This window comes from Phodopus roborovskii, unplaced genomic scaffold, assembly GCF_943737965.1.
Source record: "Phodopus roborovskii unplaced genomic scaffold, PHOROB, whole genome shotgun sequence".
In the NCBI taxonomy this organism is placed as follows: Eukaryota; Metazoa; Chordata; class Mammalia; order Rodentia; family Cricetidae; genus Phodopus; species Phodopus roborovskii.
In genome coordinates, this window is record NW_026126485.1 from 20,234,157 (window position 1) to 20,254,291 (window position 20,135).

Below are 20,135 nucleotides of genomic sequence, written 5' to 3' on the forward strand. Positions count from 1 at the left end.
ATGACAGGCACTCAAAGATAATTCTTGAATACATTGATTAACATTTTGTACATAGTATAAACGTTTCATTACAAAACAAGAAGGAAGCTAAATGGAAGAAAAATGGGAACATGATTTTGAAGATTTGACTGAACCAATGCCTATCCCATACAATTCATTGAAAGAAAATAAAAGTTAATCAGATTCTTTGGACCCATCAATTAATTAATTTGTCCATGTTATACTTATTAAAATACCCTGTATTTTCTTGAAAAATTATGATTAGTGATAAAAGTGAAAGAGCAATAAATTTAAAAGTTAACATCTATGATGTCCAAGACTTTTCTGCTTTATTGATGACTCTCGCTGGAGTTTAGTACTCTTTAATAATAACAAGACAGCCAAATTTCAACTATAAGAATTAAATTAAAAAAACAGTATTAACTTGAAAATTTGTAATTAAAGGTACCCTTAAATGAGTCACATAGCTGAACCCAGAGCATCCCCTTTACAACTGCATTTATGATATAGCTATTGCTTGTCTATTGATTGCATTTAATTCTTAAAATTCTTTTGTAAGAGAGTAAGAACATTCAGGCACTCATTAACACACAGATTAAATAAAAAATGTAAATCTCTACACATGGCTTATCTGACTTCTTATTCCCCATTAACTACCAAGAAAATTGAAATTTGTCAGACTGCTACTAAATAACCTATCTGAAAAGCCAGGGGATCTGAGTGCTTTAAGAGTTATTTTGATACAATTATTTCTGGTCTACCATGGTTAAGCCGAAATTACAAAATTTTACCAAATATTATGCAGATTTCATAAGCTAACCTTATGGTGGCATTTTCCCAGTACTAATTAATTATCCACTATGGTAGCTACAGTGGTATCAGATTTAGTGCTAACAATCAATGGCACTGTGTTTACATTGGTTGGTATTTTCCACTATGTTAACCTCATGGATAACAATGTTTTCTGTTTTACTAGCCCCTTTAGATAGGATGCCTGTAGACTAAGACAACAACATGGATGCTTCAAAGTCATGCCTAGTTCTTGTTAAGGAACTCAGTACCAGACACTATGATGACCCGATACATGAAAATATTAGATATGGGTATACAATATACATTGAGTTTTGAAGTGATTTCATATTTATAAAATGTCAATAACCTATATAAGGTTTTGTTTTTCCTTCAGCTATGTAGTTACATGTTTGTATTTTGAGATAGGGTCTTGTCTTAGTATCTAAATTGCTGTGAAGAGACACTATGACCAAGGCAACCCTTATAAAAGAAAACATTAAATTGGGGACTTACAGTTTCAGAGAGTCAGTCAATTATCAAAATGGAAGGGAGCATGGTGGTATGCATGGCACTGGAACTGTGGCTGAGAACAACTTCCTGATCCACAGGCAAAAAGGCAGAGAAAAAGTGGCCTTGGCATGGGCTTGTTAAACCTCCAAGCCTACCCCTAGTGACACACTTCCTCCAACAAGACCACACTTCCTAAACCTTCCAATCCTTTCAAACAGTCTCATTCCCTGGTAGCTAAACATTCATATATATGAACCTCTGGTGTGTGTGTACGTGTGTGCATGCTTGCATGTGTGTGTGTGATTCTTATTCAGACTGCCAGAGGTCCCAAATGGACCAGGCTGGCCTCACCTTTAATTTTGTATCACTTGCTTCTAATTCTCAAGTGCAAGGACTGTGAGTGTGCAACAATACACCAGTTTTTTCTTTTTTCTTTTTAACCTTATGGTACTGAACCAGGGCTTTGTGTATATCAAGAAACCACTCTATCAACTGAGCTACACTCTCAGCCCAGCTGTATAGCTTTTCATTGATTTTCACATTACATCTAGTATTGCATACATACAAAATTAAAACATTTTCTCTATATAATTTTTGTGTTGGAAAACATCATCTTATTTCTACCAAGTTTTTGTTTTATAAAATTTAAGTAAAGAGTGACTTATTGAAATTTTGCAACTTGATGATCTGAGCCTGTGTAGGAAGAGACAAAACTATTACTATTGTTTAAAGGCTAGATGCATATGAAATAGAATAAGACATAAAATGTCTTCCAGTGCTGATTACACCTGTGATCAGAACACTTTGAAGGCAAAGGCAAGAGGATTATGGAACTTTGAAAACATACATAGCAAGTTCCTAGCAGCCAGGGCCACACAGTGAGATCTAGTCACAAAACAAACTAAAACAACACAGTGCCTTCTAAAAGACACACATTCCTCAATGACTGCCAACTAACAGTGGCACAGCACCTCACCCAGTGCTCACCCGATGGCACATTCTTTACTAGGTGATGTCTACAGCTCAATAAGGGCCCTGAGCTCTACAAATGGCAACCTTGGTAAAGTTAAGATGCCACTAAACTATAAATCCTCTTCTTGCCATTGTCTGCAATCACAATTTCTATTCACCAATGGTTCCTGACCACCTTTAGCTCTCCTTCCATCTTTTGTCCTCTGTCAGCTTATGTTTTATGCCTTCCTTACAGGATTCACCTAATAGCTGATCTTTGGGCTCTTGGAGGATTCTCTGACTTGCTTTGGTTTTATTTCTTTGCTTAGAGTCACTAAATATTCCAGCTTTGCTTCCATCCATATTATTTTTCTTTAAGTCCTTCAGCATTTATTTTACCTTTTAAGAAGGCTGGAGAGTTGCCTCAGTGGTTAACAGTGTTTGTGGTTCTTGCAAAGGACTTGTGTTTCATTCCCAGCACCACATGGTTGCCTACAACTCTTAGTATCTCCAGTTTCAGGCAATCGGGCACCATCCTCTGGCTGCCACAGACAACAGGCATGCACACAGTATACATACACGAAAGCAAAACAATCTCATATATATATATATATATATATATATGTCTCTCTCTCTCTCTCTCTCTCTCTCTCTATATATATATATATATATATATATATATATATATATATATATATATCTCAACCCTAAAAACAAAAACAATTTTACTTTTCATCTATTCGAGTGTCCAAAGAACTATCTGACTTATTGGTTGTTCCTGCCTCTTCCTTTACCTATGTGGCTGTAACTCCATCCCTGACTGGTTTCATCTCTAGAAGGAAGTGTCCTAAAACTGCTTTCAGCTGCCTCTCTTTGGACAGAAACCTTAAAGCACCTCATAGATTCTAACAGCTCCCCCAAAGCCTGAGAAGCATTTTCATCAACACATTCCACTAGATCAAAGGCTTCATTCAACTTTATTTCTGGAAGTCAATATATAAAGGTGGTTTTACCTAAGAACTCTTCAAAACGTTTCTATTTCCGACAAATTCTACAGAATAAAATCAGTCTTTGCTTATCTGTAAACATTTCAATAACCCGAAGTGCTTAGTCAATCTGTATGTTTCTACATTTTTACAGAAATACTATATTCAAGCCAAATGGGTGTGTTTACTGGTCACTAACCATACCATTTACATGCCACCACAGACTTTCAGATGAACCTTACAGGTACCTCCAAGTCCAATCCAAGTTCCCACTGTCCAGCCATTTGATAGTTTTCACTTGTCCTGTAGTATCAACTCCATAATCAGAAAAGAACTATAGTCTCCTTTCCCTCTTACATGTAGGAATTGTTTTCATTGTTCTTGTATTTATTTTTGGGTATTTATCCTTTGTCTTTCTACTTAACACTACATTTGTTTAAAGGCAAGGATCTTAGTTTCAAAACTACAGCTTTATTACACTGTTTTTAGTACAGCGATTTAAGTATAATAGAGGTCTAAGTTTTGCTTTTAATTTGTAGGAGTTAATGATCCTGTACAAGTATATGACTTTTCTAATGGAGTTGTTCATGTAACTGAAGGTACAATCAATTTTACACAAACTAAGAAATTTTGTGACAAAAATTCTCACAACTATTTTGTTAAAACAAAACAAAACAAACAAAAAACAAGCAAACAAACAAACAAACAAACAAAAAACAACTTTACTGGGCAATAAATCCTTAACAGAGTTTCTTCTTTATCATTCTTTAACTTGTTCACTACTTCTCTAACTATATAACCACATAAGAGAAAGCAGGGAGGTAGAAATGAGATAAGTAGTTATTTTGATGATTTCTAGCCTTTGTTGCTGTGTCTCAGTCTGGGAATGTGGGGGCATTAAGAGGCAAAAACAGTCTTACCAAAGTCTGCAAACGCTGACTGTCCAACCACCACTAGGTTTTTAGGTTTTTCAAAGACACTACTGATAGAGAAGTTTCCACCCTGTCAAAGCCAAAACATTTTCAATTAGGACATCGCAACGCATTCATCTGTCAAGTGGAAAACTGAAGAGAAACTTAATTTAATCCTTTTGTTGTTTCTCTAAAGTCATCCTGATTTCCTACCCACTTTTATTATCAGAGAAGCCACAGTGAGCCACAAAGACACACGTGTGACATGCTTGTTCTTTTCGACTGTCTCATGATGCTTCTCATCCTTGCTCTGCATCCTACATCTCTAGTCAGCTCTGTGAATGACTCTTCTAAATTGTGGGTTATTTTTTGCTCTATTAGCCATTTCCTTTGTCCTTTCTGTTTCTGTGATAGAATCACAACACAAGTTACCATATGGATATTCTACCTTCTCATGCTACCCTTCGTCATCCACTCCCCACATTTTACTCTAAGTAACTCATCCTTTGCCTAGGTTACTGTCAATCCATGTTACTGTACCATTTCCAGGTTTTCTTTATGAAGCTACCTAGTGTGGAACAGTAGCCACAGTAACGGGGTAATAAATCATCTAATAGTTTCTTAATAGATTATTATCCAATTATTTAGTTTAGACGTCAAGACCATACTAATCTTGTCTAAAGCAGCTTTGCTAATCTTGCTTTTCAATATTCCTTTCTTCTTCTGGGTCAACCTGGCTTGCTTCTTGTCTCTGAATACATTTGGTGACTTTTGAACACTCTACTTCTTGCCTGTCTCTTCTGCTCTAACTTCCTGTCATTAAAACCCTACTATCCAGAGGGCAGAGAGGGTAAAAGGGAGGGAAGGAGGGAGAGAGGGCTGGGGGAGAGGGAGGGAGGGAGGGGGAACTGGGATCGACATGTAAAATAATAAATTAAATTAAAAAAAATGCTTTGACTCCAAAATTTAAGTTGAAGGACAAGTTACTGGAGAAAAGGATTTCTATTTTTGTTTCCACAGAAAATGAAAAGATGTGGATTCCTTCCAGACTAATGTGGTTTGATCATGCCAGACCGCCTGAAACAGAGTACAAGCTAATCCTACATTCAAAACAGCTGGACAAAACAGCCCTACAGACTACAGCCAGGATATCCGAATCTTCTTCGAATGCCCCCAAGACAGCGCACCAGCAGGAAGTAGTTTGGAAAGAACGACACCCAAATTCCCAAATATTGTGTATAAATGTTTGTTTTCATTTAATTGGACTTTGTTATATAAAATTAAATAAAAAAAAGTCAAAAAAAAAAAAAAAACCCTACTATCCATTTCAAAGGTCAAATCTTTCTTGAAGCCTCCACTACTAATGCTGGGTGGGTCGGAGAGAAGCAACTTCTCCTTGTTTTTTGGGTTCTGTAATATAAGGTTCAATCTCTTGTCACATCTCCTAGTGAGTAGTCACTGGTATACTGGCCTTGGCTGTCCTTCTGGACCACACATCTGGATTTTCCAGAGCCCGATCACTGAGCTGAGCATGCATAATGCCCTAGAAAGGACATGTTAAAGCTTCAGTGTTCTGCTCGTTACTGTGGTTTTATACATTTGAGGTTCTCTTTGGTCAACTGATATATTATTGTAAAGTACTTGAACAATCTTTCACTGATTGAGTTAGTTTTCAAAATATATTTCGGTTCATTTATCTTAGTGAAATACTCAGTGAATACTGCCAGGGAGTCTCTCTTTGTGTAATTTCTGGTAGGCTCTTTTAAGAATTCTACTTAGCCCAAACTTAGCCTTTCATCTCTATTCTTACAAAATTACAAAAATGTAACTATTTAGGTTAGTCAGAATCCCCTTTTCCTTCAGTTAACAATAGCTCTGCCCGATTGGAGCTAGGATCCTGTTAGGTGAGTTCAGACAAAGATCATCCTTTCCTCTTAGTAACGTTATTCCTTTCTTCCTTGGCTATAAAAATTTAACCTAGAGATTGGAGAGAAGGCCTTACTCCAAGTGACTTGACAGATTTAGATGACCCCTACTGGAAGGCATCGCCCTACATGTGGAGTGGAGTGGGGGGTGAGTGGGAGGGTATTTGGTAGGGGGTGAGAGAGTGGGAGAGAGGAAAATAGGGAGGGAGGGAGGAAGAGGAACTGGGATGGATATGTAAAACAAACAAAAGAGTATTAAACCCCTTTTTAAAGTTACCACTACCATTTCTATGTATTCTTTTGAGAACTGCCTGTTTAGATGCACAGCTCATTTTTAAATAAGTTGTTCATTTGTTTATGGTTTTTTTTTTTGGGTGCTTTGTAAATTGTATCTACTAATTCACTGAATGATGTATAGCTGGCAAAGATTTTTCTCCCATTAAACTGGCTACCTCTCTGGTCAGGGAAAAATGTTTTTTTTTTTTTTTTTTTCACCTTTTTGTATTTTGGAGTCTAATATTCTTGTCCCTACATCATAGCCTCATTGTAAACAGTCTCCCTAAACCAAATCTGTCTTTCCTTCGTTAGCAAGTATTTTAATTAAAAAGATTTTGTGTTTAAAAAAAAAAACCTTTTAATTTGTATTATATATAGGGGTGTTCTGCCTGCAAATACATCTGTGTATTACATGCATGCAGTGCTTGTGGAGACCACAGGTAGCACTGTGTCACTTAGGACTGGAGTTGTGAGCCACCCACCATGTGGGTGCTAAGATCTGAACTCAAACCCAGGGTCCTTGGAAGAGTACCTGTGCTCTTAACAGCTGAGTGATCTCTTTAGCTCCCTGGGTATTTTATTTTTGATTTTTTGCTTGAGGCAGGGTCTCTCACATAGCCTTGGCTGGCCTGGAATGTGCCATGTAGAGCAGGCTGGCCTCCACTCACAGAGATATCTGGGCCTCAGCCTCCCAAGTGCTGGGATTAAAGAAATGTGTCACCATGACTAGCTTTTTATCCAAGTGTTTGGATAATTTTTACTTGAATGGTTATTCTTTAACCCTGACACTTTATTAAAAGAACTTATTTTATGTTAATAAAAATATTTGTTTTCTTCAAAGGAAAAAAATGTTAAAGAAAAAAGATTTCAATCAAGAATCTGTATTCTTCATGAACCTTTTCTGCTGTAGAATGAGAGGATCCTATGCATGTAAAACTGTTTCATAATCTCATATACAAATTCTACTTATTTGTATCAAGGCTTGCCTGTCCATCCCTGGTATGAACTAATCAAACAACCCAGGTGACTGACAAAGGTACCCCTGTATCTTTCTCACCTTTCCTCCCCATGAGTCACCTGGAGGCTGTGAGAGGACCCAATCCCAATTACACAGGGATCTTAGCTTCATGAGTTGTTAGCAACATCACTGGCCTTGTGATAAGAAATGACTTTATAGCAATCTCTTCCCACGAGTTTGTGCTGTACACTTTCTAAATTCTAATAAAATCTAGGGTATGGCTTTAATTTGGACTGAATAAAAGGCAACGAGATTATCAGGAGTAATTAGGTGAGAAATTAAAAAAAAATCTAAAACTAAACTTTGATTCTTACTATTCATCAATGTGCTTCCTTCTCAGACATTCTACCAAGAAGACTATTAGTCCATTTTCCACAAGGAAAGAGAATTTCGAGCTTAACTAATCTGTGACAATGTCACCAGGTTGGCCATTTTTACTGGCCTTGAATTCCACTTTCCACTATGCAGTCTGAATTCAAACTTTGGCACTTCTGATGCCTTACAGTTCAGGAATTTGTCTGTCCTATGATCTATATTAAGCAAAAAATCAAATAACGAAATTGCCTTCAAAACATTTTATTAACTATTAACACCTATAGGGAAAGACTCCTTAATCTCAGTCAACCTGGCAGTAAATTGTCAGTTGTTTTTAATTATTCTTTTAAAAATTAATTTGGGTTTTTGACACATTTATATAGGTATATAATATATTTGATTATGCTATTCCCATCCTCTCTTATCTCTCCCAATTATTGAGTTCTCTATGTAATTATGCAAGCCTAAAGGTGAGGAGAAAAAAATTACTTAAAAAAAAAAAAAAGTTCACAAATCACCAAGCTGAAAAATTAAATGTCAGTATCCCCTGTCAACAGCTGACAGGCTAGCAGGGGTCCTGTTAACACCCCCATTAGAGCAGGCTTATTGCTTTAATTGGCAGTCATGCCTATAAACCTGCAGAGGACCTGATGCTTAACAAATCATTTTCTTCAGCATTCAGTGGTTTGAGTGCAGTAATGCAAACAAATGCCCTTAATGTTGCCCTGTTTATTACTGAAACCAACCAAACGACCACAGTAATCTTATTTTATGATATTGTGTGCCCTTATGGAAAGTAAGGATTTAAAAACGCTTCAGAGAAATGATTTCTTACCATATTTTCCCATATCTCAAACTGGAAGGTATTAGAGGCAGACAATGTCGTGAGGAATAAATCTAGAAGGAAAACATATGGAGATGTAAACTTTTGTAGTCATATTGATGTATACATTTAAAAGCAAGAGAGAGTAGAATGGTTATTAATATAATTCTACCTAAACAAATTGTTTGATTACATTTTAGAAGGTTTGAACATATTTTTAAAAAGGAAGACAACCCTGAATTAGAACAACGAAGGGAAATGGACTCTTTGTTTAGAACACATTTGCTATGTGACCTTCCAAAGCAATTTGTATTTTCAGGACAATTATTTCCAGCTTTTTCTTTCTGTGTCTTTTTTGTAGAGAGGGGGATGGAATTCAGGTTCTTCCATGTCAGTAAAACACCATCTTTTACCTACAAGCCCGGTCCTAGCTTTTAAAATTACATATTTAAGATTTTAATTTTTTTTATTTCATTTTATTTTATTCAAGACAATCTCTCTATGTAGCCCTGACTGACCTATACCTTACTCTGTAGACCAGGCTGGCCTCAAACTCACAGAGATCTACCTGCCTCTGTCTCTTGAGTACTGGAATTAAATGTGTGTGCCACCACACCTGGTTCTTAAATCTTTTTATTTCATGGTTGGTATAAGGTAATATTTTCATTCCAATCATTTTACATTTTCTTTTTTTATTTTATTTAATTTTATATAACAAAGTCCAATTAAATGAAAACAAACATTTATACACAATATTTGGGAATTTGGGCGTCGTTCTTTCTAAACTACTTCCTGCTGGTAAGGGGTGCTGTCATGGGGGATTCGAAGAAGATTCAGATATCCTGGCTGTAGTCTGTAGGGCTGTTTTGTCCAGCTGTTTTGAATGTAGGATCAGCTTGTACTCTGTTTCAGGCGGCATTTTACATTTTCATCCTTAAAGACACACCTGTCTGTCACAGGATGGTCCAGCATCATGTTCAATTGTAGCATCTCAGCAACCGAAATCTTAGATCTCACAATAAGACTTATGATTCAGACTAACAGGTTTTCTTCATAAGCCTATACTATAGGAAGTAATTGCAAAGTGCACAGGTAAAAAGGTCGATAGTGAAAGCCAACATCCTCTTAATACCAAGGCCACGTGGAATGGACATCTATTTGAGGAATATGATTTATTGTTTTTATAATAGCAATTTTACCTAGTGACTATTAAAGGTCTAAAGCCTAATAGGTGATTCCTGGAATTTTAAAGTGGTTTCACTCTTATATGCTCTAAAATGGCTATTATTCACTGTGACGTGAGACCATGAATATTTTAAAGAAATACTTTCCCCCAACATGGTGCGTAGCAAACTAACAGTCACATTATTTTGTGTCAAATTTCATACAAGTTTATGAAGATGATAAATGTAATTATTATAGCTGGGTTCAATGAACATTAATTTGTTCACTCATAATTAGTTGACCTCTGATTCCTGGCTCCAGGGAGAATAATTTTTATGTCTACCCATCAAATAAATACCTCAGCATTTGCTACTATCAGGCTAAAGACACTGTCTCTAGAGGGAGAATTATAGCATTTTATGAAGATGACTGATAACTTTTATCATCACAGGCATACTTTGGGTGAGGCATTCACTTTCACATTTACCTGGCAACACTTGGGATTTGGGTGATGATATACCTACCAGCAATCTACTTTCATTTTGCTATGCATCCTCCATATTGCACTTAGAGCATTTAACAAAATGCGAAGTTGTCTTTACTCCTTTTATCCACCTTCGCACTTCCACTGGAAAGCCTTATTATCTGTTTCTCTGCTCCTTCCCCACTACTAACACAGGCATACTCTAACAGAGAAATTGCCATTTGATTTTTACCATATTCCCCCATATCTACTTGCATCTACATGTGCATTCCATTTGCACTTGCCCTTTGTTCTGGCTAGTTTTATGTCAACTTGACACAGGTGATAGTAACCTGAGAGGAGGGAACCTCAATTGAGAAAATGCCATCATAAGATTGGAATATAGTCTGTAGAGCTTTTTTAAATTAGCGTTTCATATGAGAGGACCTGGACCATTGTGGGTGGCACCGTTTTTTGGCTCCTGATCTTGGTGCTATAAGGAAGCAGGTTGAGCAAGCCATGAGGAACAAATCCATAGGCAGCACTGCTCCACGGCCTCTGCATCAGTTTCTGCCCAGTTTCCTTCCTGCCTTGACTTTCCTCAGTGGACTGTGACTTGGGATGTCACATAAATCCTTTCCTCCCCAAGTTGATTTGGCCATGGTATTTCATCAAAGAAATAACAACCTTAACTGAGATATTTTTCTACTTCAGAACCACCATGTAAATGAATTCTTCAAAATTGGTTCAAATTTCTCCCTTTCCTTCCAGATCTTTCCTTGAGGCATAGCATTTTCTCCATTGTTATTCCATGGTGACATTCTGAATTCACATATGTTTTTGAAGTTTCTTGGGGGTGGGAGTCTTGATTCTTATCTCTGTGGTTTCTATGTACTTGGAATGAGTATGTGTTCAAATTATTATTCAGCAATTAAATGAGATCGGTTGTGATGGCTAATCTTGGTTGTAAACTTGACTACATCTGAAATTAACTAAAACCCCAAAATGGATATACACATATATGAGGCATGTTTTGCTTAATTAAATCATCTGAAGAGAGAAGATTTATTTCTAATCCAGATTTTAGAAGTGGGAACATCCACCTCTAATCATGGCCACACCCTCTACTGGAAGTCTATATAAAGGACGGGAATAAGGAAGCTCCCCCCCTTCTTTTCTTCTTCTCCTCCTTTTTTTCTTCCAGATTACTCTTGCTCTCACTAGCAAGTCCATGCCTTCACTGGCATTAGAATCTACTTATTTGGGATTCTGGCATATATTGAAGACCAGCTGAGACATCTATCCTCTTGGACTGAGCAACCACTGGATTCTTGGACCTTCTATTCATAGGCAGCTATTTTGGGACTAGCTGGGGCAGAGCTTGGAAAAAAAATTCTGTTACTCTAGAGAACTCTGACTAATATACTGGTCATGGTGACTACTAAGAAGAATGAAAACAATAATGTACACAATAATGCTTTTAAATGTAAAGGGTAGTAATAGCTGGGTGGTGGTGGCCTTTAGTCCCAGCAGAGGCAGGTGGATCTCTGAGTTTGAGGCCAGCCTGGTCTACAGCTTGAGTTCCAGGACAGCCAGGAATGTACAAAGAAACCCTATCTTGAAATCCTATCTTGAAACCCTATCTCAAAAAACAAAGAAACAAAATCCCCAAAACCAAACCAACCAACCAACCAATCAGTCAACAACAAACAAACAAAAAAAAAAAAAAAGAAAGAAAGAAAAGAGGATCATTATTCACAGAGGTCTTAGAATCACTGAAGAAGCATTTGATAGAAGCTCTGAGTTACCTGAAAGCAGTAAATGCAGAAGAGAGGCACTTATGCCTCTACCACAGCACAACTGAACACAGGTCAGAGTTGTTCGGACTAAATGGCACATGCTGCTAAAATGCTGAGCCTGCTTAGTGGTAAATGAGGTAGCATTTTCCATATAAGTATCCACAGACTCATTGCAGACCTTCAAGGGCCTGGAGCTACTCTGTTACCATACATAGGAGGTAGCAGCCAGCAATTTATTGGAAGACAATTCCATTTTTTAGCTGTTACTATATGAGTCTTATAGTGACTTCATAAAAATGTGGTAAATTATGAACTTCTTGCTTTGTGCATATTTGGAAAACTTGACAACTATAACATACAGTGCTACTGTTTTATAGTTTCACTAGCTGCTTGTTAAAGCCATAGAAAGCACTAAAGCTACATGAGGAAGTGTAGTAAAGCTACATTGACGTACCTTGTAGATAATAATAATAATAATAATAATAATAATAATAATAATAAAAATCTCATTTCAGTTTTGAATTATGTAAAGAGGTTATGGAAAAACATTTACTATTTGGAGAAATAGTATAGAGATGATTAATTATTAATAACTCATTATAAGGAAGCATATTTCAGAGTGAATGAAATAACTATTAGAAAAAAATCTTTAGGATATCAGCTACAAGGCAGCGTCTTCTACATATGATGGGGAAGCTGCATCCATGAAATTGCAACAATAGCCTGTACAATGACAACACTAGCTGACATGACAAGGTGGCCTCTTACAAGGCCGTATCCCTAAAGAACTAAGGCAACCAATGTATGTGCTCAGAGAGGAAGAATCAGTCTTTTTCAGTGACAAGCCTGATAACCCTGTAGTCAGCTTTAAACAAATATACAAATGAACAACACTAGATGGACTCAAAAGGTTATATATATATACACACAAATATATATATATATATATATATATATTGTGCATTTGCATACATACACACACATATAAATAACTAGGTCATGAATTTGAAAGATCGTTGGAAGCCTTGATCATTTATTACAGAAGTAGCTGAATCCCCATTAAAAGATGGTGGAAGAGACATAAGAAAAGTTGGAAAGAGGAGAGGAAGGGATGGAAATGATATAAATTTAGTTCTTATGTATAAAATTGTAGAAGATAAATGAAAAAAAATTAGAGAATTACAAGATGGCTAAGTAGCCAATGATGATTGCCACCAAGTCTGATAACCTGAGTTTGAGTTGAAGGTCACACACGACAGAAGCAAATGACTCTAGTGAATTGTCCTCTGCCTTCCACAGGGGTGTACTCCCCCCCCCAATGTACATATAATCAATACATTTAATAAAAAAAGTTTATTCAACAAAGCAGCAAACTCTCACTCTCTCTGATGGGTAAGAGTAAATTAAACAATAGAATGAAAGGAAATACACCAAAGATAATGCTCCCAGATCACCTCTTTTTTTTTTTTTGCTTCACACACACACACACAAACACACACATATATATAAAATATTTTCTTACTGTTCCCTCTCCCTCCCTCCCATGCCCCCTGGCCCCTTCCCATCCCATTCCCCCCTCCACTCCACAGGGAGGGTGATACCTTCCAGGAGGGATCATCAAAATCTGCAAGTCATTTGGAGTAGGGACTAGGCCCTCCCTCTTGCTTCTAGGCTAAGGGAGTATCCATCTCTCCATGGGGAAATGAGCTCCTAGATCACCTCTTAAGAATGAAAAATTTACCTGATGAGCTGCTTGAAGTTCTGGTATTAGATAGCCCTAAGTAGTCAGTATTTGGAAGAGTTTTTGGGAAGCCCATATTCAATAATATGTCAATTCATTGGCAAGAGCATGGACACACAAAGAATTCAGGCTAACTCTATGGGGTCACTAATTCCATGTGTACAGCTCCCATGTAGTGAGTCAGTTGAAATTTAAATTGACATTGGATCAAAATGCAACTCTGGTTTCGTTCCTTCTCATTCATTAATAGACTAATTCCTAAAATGAAGCTTCCTACATAGGAACTTCTCAGAATCTGTTTTCTGGGGAAGCAACAGTTAGACCAGCAAAATATCTCTCCCTATCTTGTCATAGTAATCTAGTGTCTAATATTTCAGACTTCTACATGAATATGGGCTAAATTCTAACTGTAAGGATAGTGCACTGAACAGCTATGGCTGTACTGTCAACAATGTGATGAGAAAATGATGGCTAAGCTTGGTTGGTTAGAAATTAAATACTAAGAGTGGATGACTGTACAGTGGCTAAACAGAGGCAGTTAGTGGTCGGTCAGTTCTTTCAGAAGAAGCAACATTTCAAGGTAAGTGGCTGAAGGAAGATACTAGTTCTCACTGACGGAGACACAGAAACCACATTAAGACCCAGAAACCTGGGGTAACAACACAGAAAAAGGAACAAAGTACACCGGAAGTGACCATTCAGGCTCTGTCTGGGGAGACTAATCATTAGTGGAAAGGGTAAATGAGACCACCTAGCAGATGTTATTGGTGAAGATGCCAGCAATTTTAGCTACAGGAGAACTGTGGAACCCTCCAGTTAGAGGAGTTGCCTAGAGTTGTCACAGTAACTCTGCTTTAATAAAGAACTTGGATTGTGAGTTTCCAGTGCCCAGGTCCACATTGTTGCAGCATGGTCCCATTTTGAAAACCAAAGCATTGTTAGAATTCACACTACCCTAGAGGACAGACATCATCATGCAGAGTCTTACATTGCAGAAAACAGACTGTTTAGCATAGTAGGGGACACTGACCCAGTCCTGAAATGCAAGGCACTTGGCTCTGCCCTCTTATTACATGCTGCTGTTGTTTGCTACCATCAGTCTTAAGAACAACACAGCAGCCTCTAACCCCAACTCTATACCTGGCCATTCATTGTTGGTATGTGGTCCTGTGTAGCACATGGCAACACTCTGAAGAGTGAATCTCTTGGGTTCTATGGCTCCAGTTACTGATGTTGGCTACTATCATGATGTGTTATCAGGGGAACTGAGGATGTGCCTCTCATTGGCCCTTGTTTCCAGATAGCTCTATCATGGGCCATACAGTAGCACCACTCCTACAGCCACCAAAAAACCCACATTATCAATGGAGTTTGTTCAGGGGAGGGGGCTAAGGACCCATCTACTAAGGATCACAATATGAGACACAATACTGACTACTAGAAGCGTTTGTATTTATGGTGTTCTGCCTTGGGTCATGGGGACACCTCCCACTCTCACCAGCCCTGAAGTGACTGACATGGAATCATCTTATTGCTGTGTGTACTACTCCTATCTCTGCTACTAAAGTGCTGTCAGCCCCATGGCCAGAGTATCTTTCTTAACCAAAACCACTGATTACTGCTGAGAAAGACGATATATAGTGCCAACTGGAAACCAAGCCTAACACATCAACACCAAAGACAACTAGGAAAGCAGCACCACACTCATTTTCATAAGAATGTGGTCTACCATGAAAGAGATTTTATAAAAGTTGGTGAGAACAACTAATTTCAACAGATGGGTAAATTATCAGTGAAGCAAAACAGCAATTACTAAAAAACAAGGCAGAATAATGCTTCCAAAGCCACAATATTTCTAGAAGCACAAATAAAATGTTACAGAAAAGGGCATAAAGACTTTGAAGTGATGATCACAATGAAATTCAAAGAGTTTACAAGAGAATACAGACAAGTAATCCTCTCAAGGGGAAATCTTGTTAAATGAATGAGAAATTTAGAAAAATATTGTAAAATAAAAAGAAATCCTGAAACTTAAGAAATAGTAAGTAAGGTAAAAACATGGCCGAAATCTCAACAATAAAATACAGCAGAACTTTTGAACAGAAAGTAGCATCTCATGAGATATCTGCGTCATATGGTGTCACCAGGTCACAGACTAGAGCAGCCTATTGTGTTTCCCTTCACAACAGAGGACCAGAGAGGAAAATACTATCCATGTCATTAGACTGTTTGAGGCAGTGCACTGGCCACAGTGGCTATGTAGCAGAGACACAAATTAGAGAGAAGTAATCAACTTTATTAGGGGTACTAAAGCACCAGAACAACAGGGCTGACGTTCAGCAGAAAAAGGCCTAGTCCACAAGTACAGGCATTGCCAAGGCTACTGACAGCTGAAAATGTTACATGGACCTACACAAAAGCAAACATCTAGAATGGAAGCCATCACAGCCTGATACCTTAGGAGATATTACAAAAAGACAGGTTTTTACTTTGTAAGTTATCCCATAAAACTGGTAGAGGCAAATGATAATCAAATGTTCAAATGCACACAAGAAGACTCAAGCAACATTCAAAAACCAACAAACCCCAAAACCCAACATATCACCTCTAAAATATTGGCTAAATTTACAAGAATTAAAAAATATGGAAACAGAATCAGCAAGATGTAGCTAAAGGGACAGCTACAAGCCTGATGACCAGATTTTGATCTCCGGGACTCAGATGAGAGATGGAGAAAACTGACTTCCTCAAGTTGTTCTTTGACTCCCATAGGTATACTATAGCATGTGAGTGTGTGCGTGGGCATGTGTACACACACACACACACACACACCCAAAAATATAATAAAAGGTTATATATTCTTTGAAAATATGAAAACAAAGTAATATACAAAAGAACACAGTCAATTTAGAGAAATTGGTAAGACAGGCTATGATATGAACGAGAAAGCCAGCAAAAAACAAATTTTCAGTAAAGGAGTCAATAAATAAAACAAAAACAACTCCCAAAGCAATGCAAGGCCTGAACAGAAGAACTTTAGGCAAAAGTAAGACTACTGAGCATGAAGACCAAACTCTTGAAATAACCAAGACAGATGAAGAAGAATTATTTAAAAAGCACCTTTGATACTTACAGGAGATCACAGAGCAAGGAAGCCTGTGTATTTCAGTTGCCCGTGAACCAAAGGGAGAAGGAAAGGAAGACAGGGGAATAGAAAAGTTAAAGACACTATTCTTGAAAATTTTATAAATCTTGTATATCTTCAGGAAAAGGACATTCACAGGACTCAAACATCATCATCATCATCATCATCATCATCATCATCATCATAATAATAAAGGCCTTCTCAGAGGCATATCATAGTCAAAGCTCAAAATCTAACTCAGAAACAGAAATCTAAATAGAAAACAATCACTTATAAGGGATTCCCTTTAACTAACAGCAGATTTACTTTGCATAAATATTACAGGCCAGGAGAGAATGGAATGATATGGCCATAGTCTTTAAAGAAAGGAAAAAAAAAAAAAGCCACTGAAGTATAGTATACCTATAAAAGTTTTCCTTTAGATATCAAGGAGAAGTTGTTTATTTTTCTTAAGACCAGAGAACCCGGGACAGGAGAGACTGTTAAGTGCATGTGTTTTTGTAGAGAACCTGGGTTTGATTCCTAGCATCAGATGGCTGAAACCATCTGTAACTCCCATTCTTGGTGAAGGCACATACATGATACACAGAAAAATGTAGGCAAAACACTCATACATATAAAATAAAAATTAGGAAAAGACAAAACAACTTACTATTTCCACAACAGGTCCATGAGAAATGCTTAAGAAACTCATACAGTAGAAGCAAAATGACGGAAACTACTACCAAGAAGTTACGCATACACACAAATATCACCAACACAGTAGATATACACAGAAAAAGAAATGATCAAATTCTATCGATAGAAAGAGCTACTAAGCCAAAAGAATGAACCAGAAAGGAAGAGAGGAACAACAGACCTACAGAACAAGAAAATAGCACAAGAAGATGCCAAGCGCATACCCTTATTTAGCAGTAAAAATATTCAATATAAATGGATTGAATTTCCCAGGTAAATGATACAGACTACCTGAAGGGGTAAAAATTAGACCCAGTGAATGATACTGTGACAGCAAGAAATTTACTTCATTTGAAAGGCATACATAAACTGAAAATGAGGGGGTGAGAGAAGGTGTAAAATTAAAATGGAAAACAAAAATGAGAGGTAGGTATTATAAATAAAATGGACTTTAGGTCACAAATTGTAAAAATAGATACAGATACAACGATTAAGATATATCAGGAAGAAGTAACAGTTGCAAACCGATGAGCTCCCGACACTGTCTTACCTAGTTACATACAGCAAACATTAGATCTAAAGGGATGCTGAACACCACAAAGGATGCTGAACAGCCAAACAACCAGTAACAGGAACAAAGTAGAGGCAGTCTCAAGATAAACTACAAGACAGTATGGTGCCAACAACATCACACACAAAACAGTGGAAGAAAATGGAAATCTCATCAGAGACTCACAGACTACCAACTACTGCATCACAACAGTTAACTGGAGAAAGTATAGCCACTGTAATAAATGTGGGGATACAGGTTACTGACCTAAAATGCTTCAAAGATGAAAATATAATATCAGAAACTACAAAGCTATCATATATGAAGGGAACACAGGGCAAACACTTACAGATGATGTTTTTGGATATGACTCCAAAGACATAAAAATGAAAAGCAAAAATAAACAGCAAAGGAAACATTAAGATTGAAGAAAATCAGAATACTGGCTGTATTTATCTGACAATAGGTGTATATTTGGGTATAGAAAGGGCACAAAATTGCAACATAAAGCAAATAGTACAATTTAAAAATAGGCAAATGATCTGATACACATTTCTCAAAAGAAAAAAGTGAATGTGACCCGTAAATGTAAGAAATAATGCTCAATGTCATCAGCCTTCAGAGAACCACAAATCAAAAGAACAATGAAATGTCTCTCCACAATTAGAACAACTATTATCGGGAAGAAAAAAAAAATGTTGGGAGAACATGAAGAAAATAGGGGATTCTTCTACACTGCTTTGGAGTGTAAATAGGTATAGCTATTATAGAGAATAGTGTGGAAGGTCCACAAGAAAACTGGAGGGAGGGAGTGAGTGAGGGAGATACATACATACATACATACATACATACATACATACATACATACATACATATTATTAATGTCTCCCAATCTGGGAATATAACCAAAAGCAATGAAACCAACATAGAGGAGACGAGGAGACATCTGAACTCACAGCAGTGCTACTCACAACAGTCAACAAGAAATGGCTGCATTTTTTTATTTGCAAGTTATTTACTATAAAATTTTAACTACTAAATAAATGAAGCAAAATCAATTTCAATAAAAAGTAATTTATATCTAAAGTCACACATTTTAATCAAGAAAATGAATGTTCTAAAATTTATGAGTAGAGGGCTAGAGAGATGGCTCAGAGGATAAAGCTGCTTGCTGCCAAGCCTGAGTACCTCAATTCAATTCCTGGGACTGACACAGTAGAAGGAGAGAATTGATTTCTACTAGTAGTCATGTGACCTCTACACACATGGTGTGGTACTCAAACAGGTATCAGAGAGACAAACATTGATGAAGAATCTCCCTTGTGTTTGAGGAACTCTCTGTCCTTAGAGACAGATGTACAAACCGACAAACACTATGTAGTATTAGCTATGCTTCGATGAATCTGGGGAAGGCATCAAGGAAGAAGTGGCATGTACATTGGGCAGCAATGTGTCACTCTTCAGCACTTATATATGTGAGCGTGTACGTGAGTGCTCCCGTGCATGGATGCATATGGAGGTCAGAGGTTGAAGTTTGAATGCCTTCCTTAATTGCTTAGCCATCTAATTTTCAAAACTTCCATTCTTTGACAATTTTATAGATGCACAAATGAATATTGGTCATTTTTCATTTCCTGCCCCCCCCATAGCTTCTCATTCCCTTTCCTTTTATGTTGAAACTTCTTTTTAATGAGCATCTCTTTATTTTACACTGGGTGTCTTCCTCTATCCTTCTTAACTATGTTTGAGACACGGTCTCTCACTGAATCTGGAGCAAGGCTGGTTGGCCACTAGTCTGGATGGGGTTCTGCTTGTCCTGGTGTAGGTGTAGTGGCTATGAGAATATGCTGCTATATCTGATTTTTATTAGAGTCTTGAGATCTGAACTGAGATTCTCATGCTTACATAGTATTTTACCCACTGTGTCATCTCCCTAGTACCAGAAATGTACAACTTTTATCAGTGAAATAAGCATTTCATTATCAATAAATGACATTTTATAGCTCTTTAAAAGTTTTTTTTAACACATGTTAAAATCAAATAATCAAATCAAGAAACTGAATTAAGACACCTTTGAAAAAAAAAAGA

At 37.1% G+C, this 20,135-nt stretch overlaps 1 protein-coding gene across 1 annotated transcript in view; it reads right to left on the reverse strand.

Annotated features, from left to right (window-relative positions):
- The window catches only part of Itfg1 (integrin alpha FG-GAP repeat containing 1), a 120,050-nt gene that overhangs the window by 48,245 nt on the left and 51,670 nt on the right, over positions 1 to 20,135 (reverse strand). The window contains exons 7-8 of the mRNA XM_051195052.1: positions 8,520 to 8,581; positions 4,160 to 4,241 (exon numbers count right to left, since the gene is read on the reverse strand). Coding sequence (XP_051051009.1) covers positions 4,160 to 4,241; positions 8,520 to 8,581 — 144 coding nt within the window. The remainder of the gene's footprint in view (positions 1 to 4,159; positions 4,242 to 8,519; positions 8,582 to 20,135) is intronic.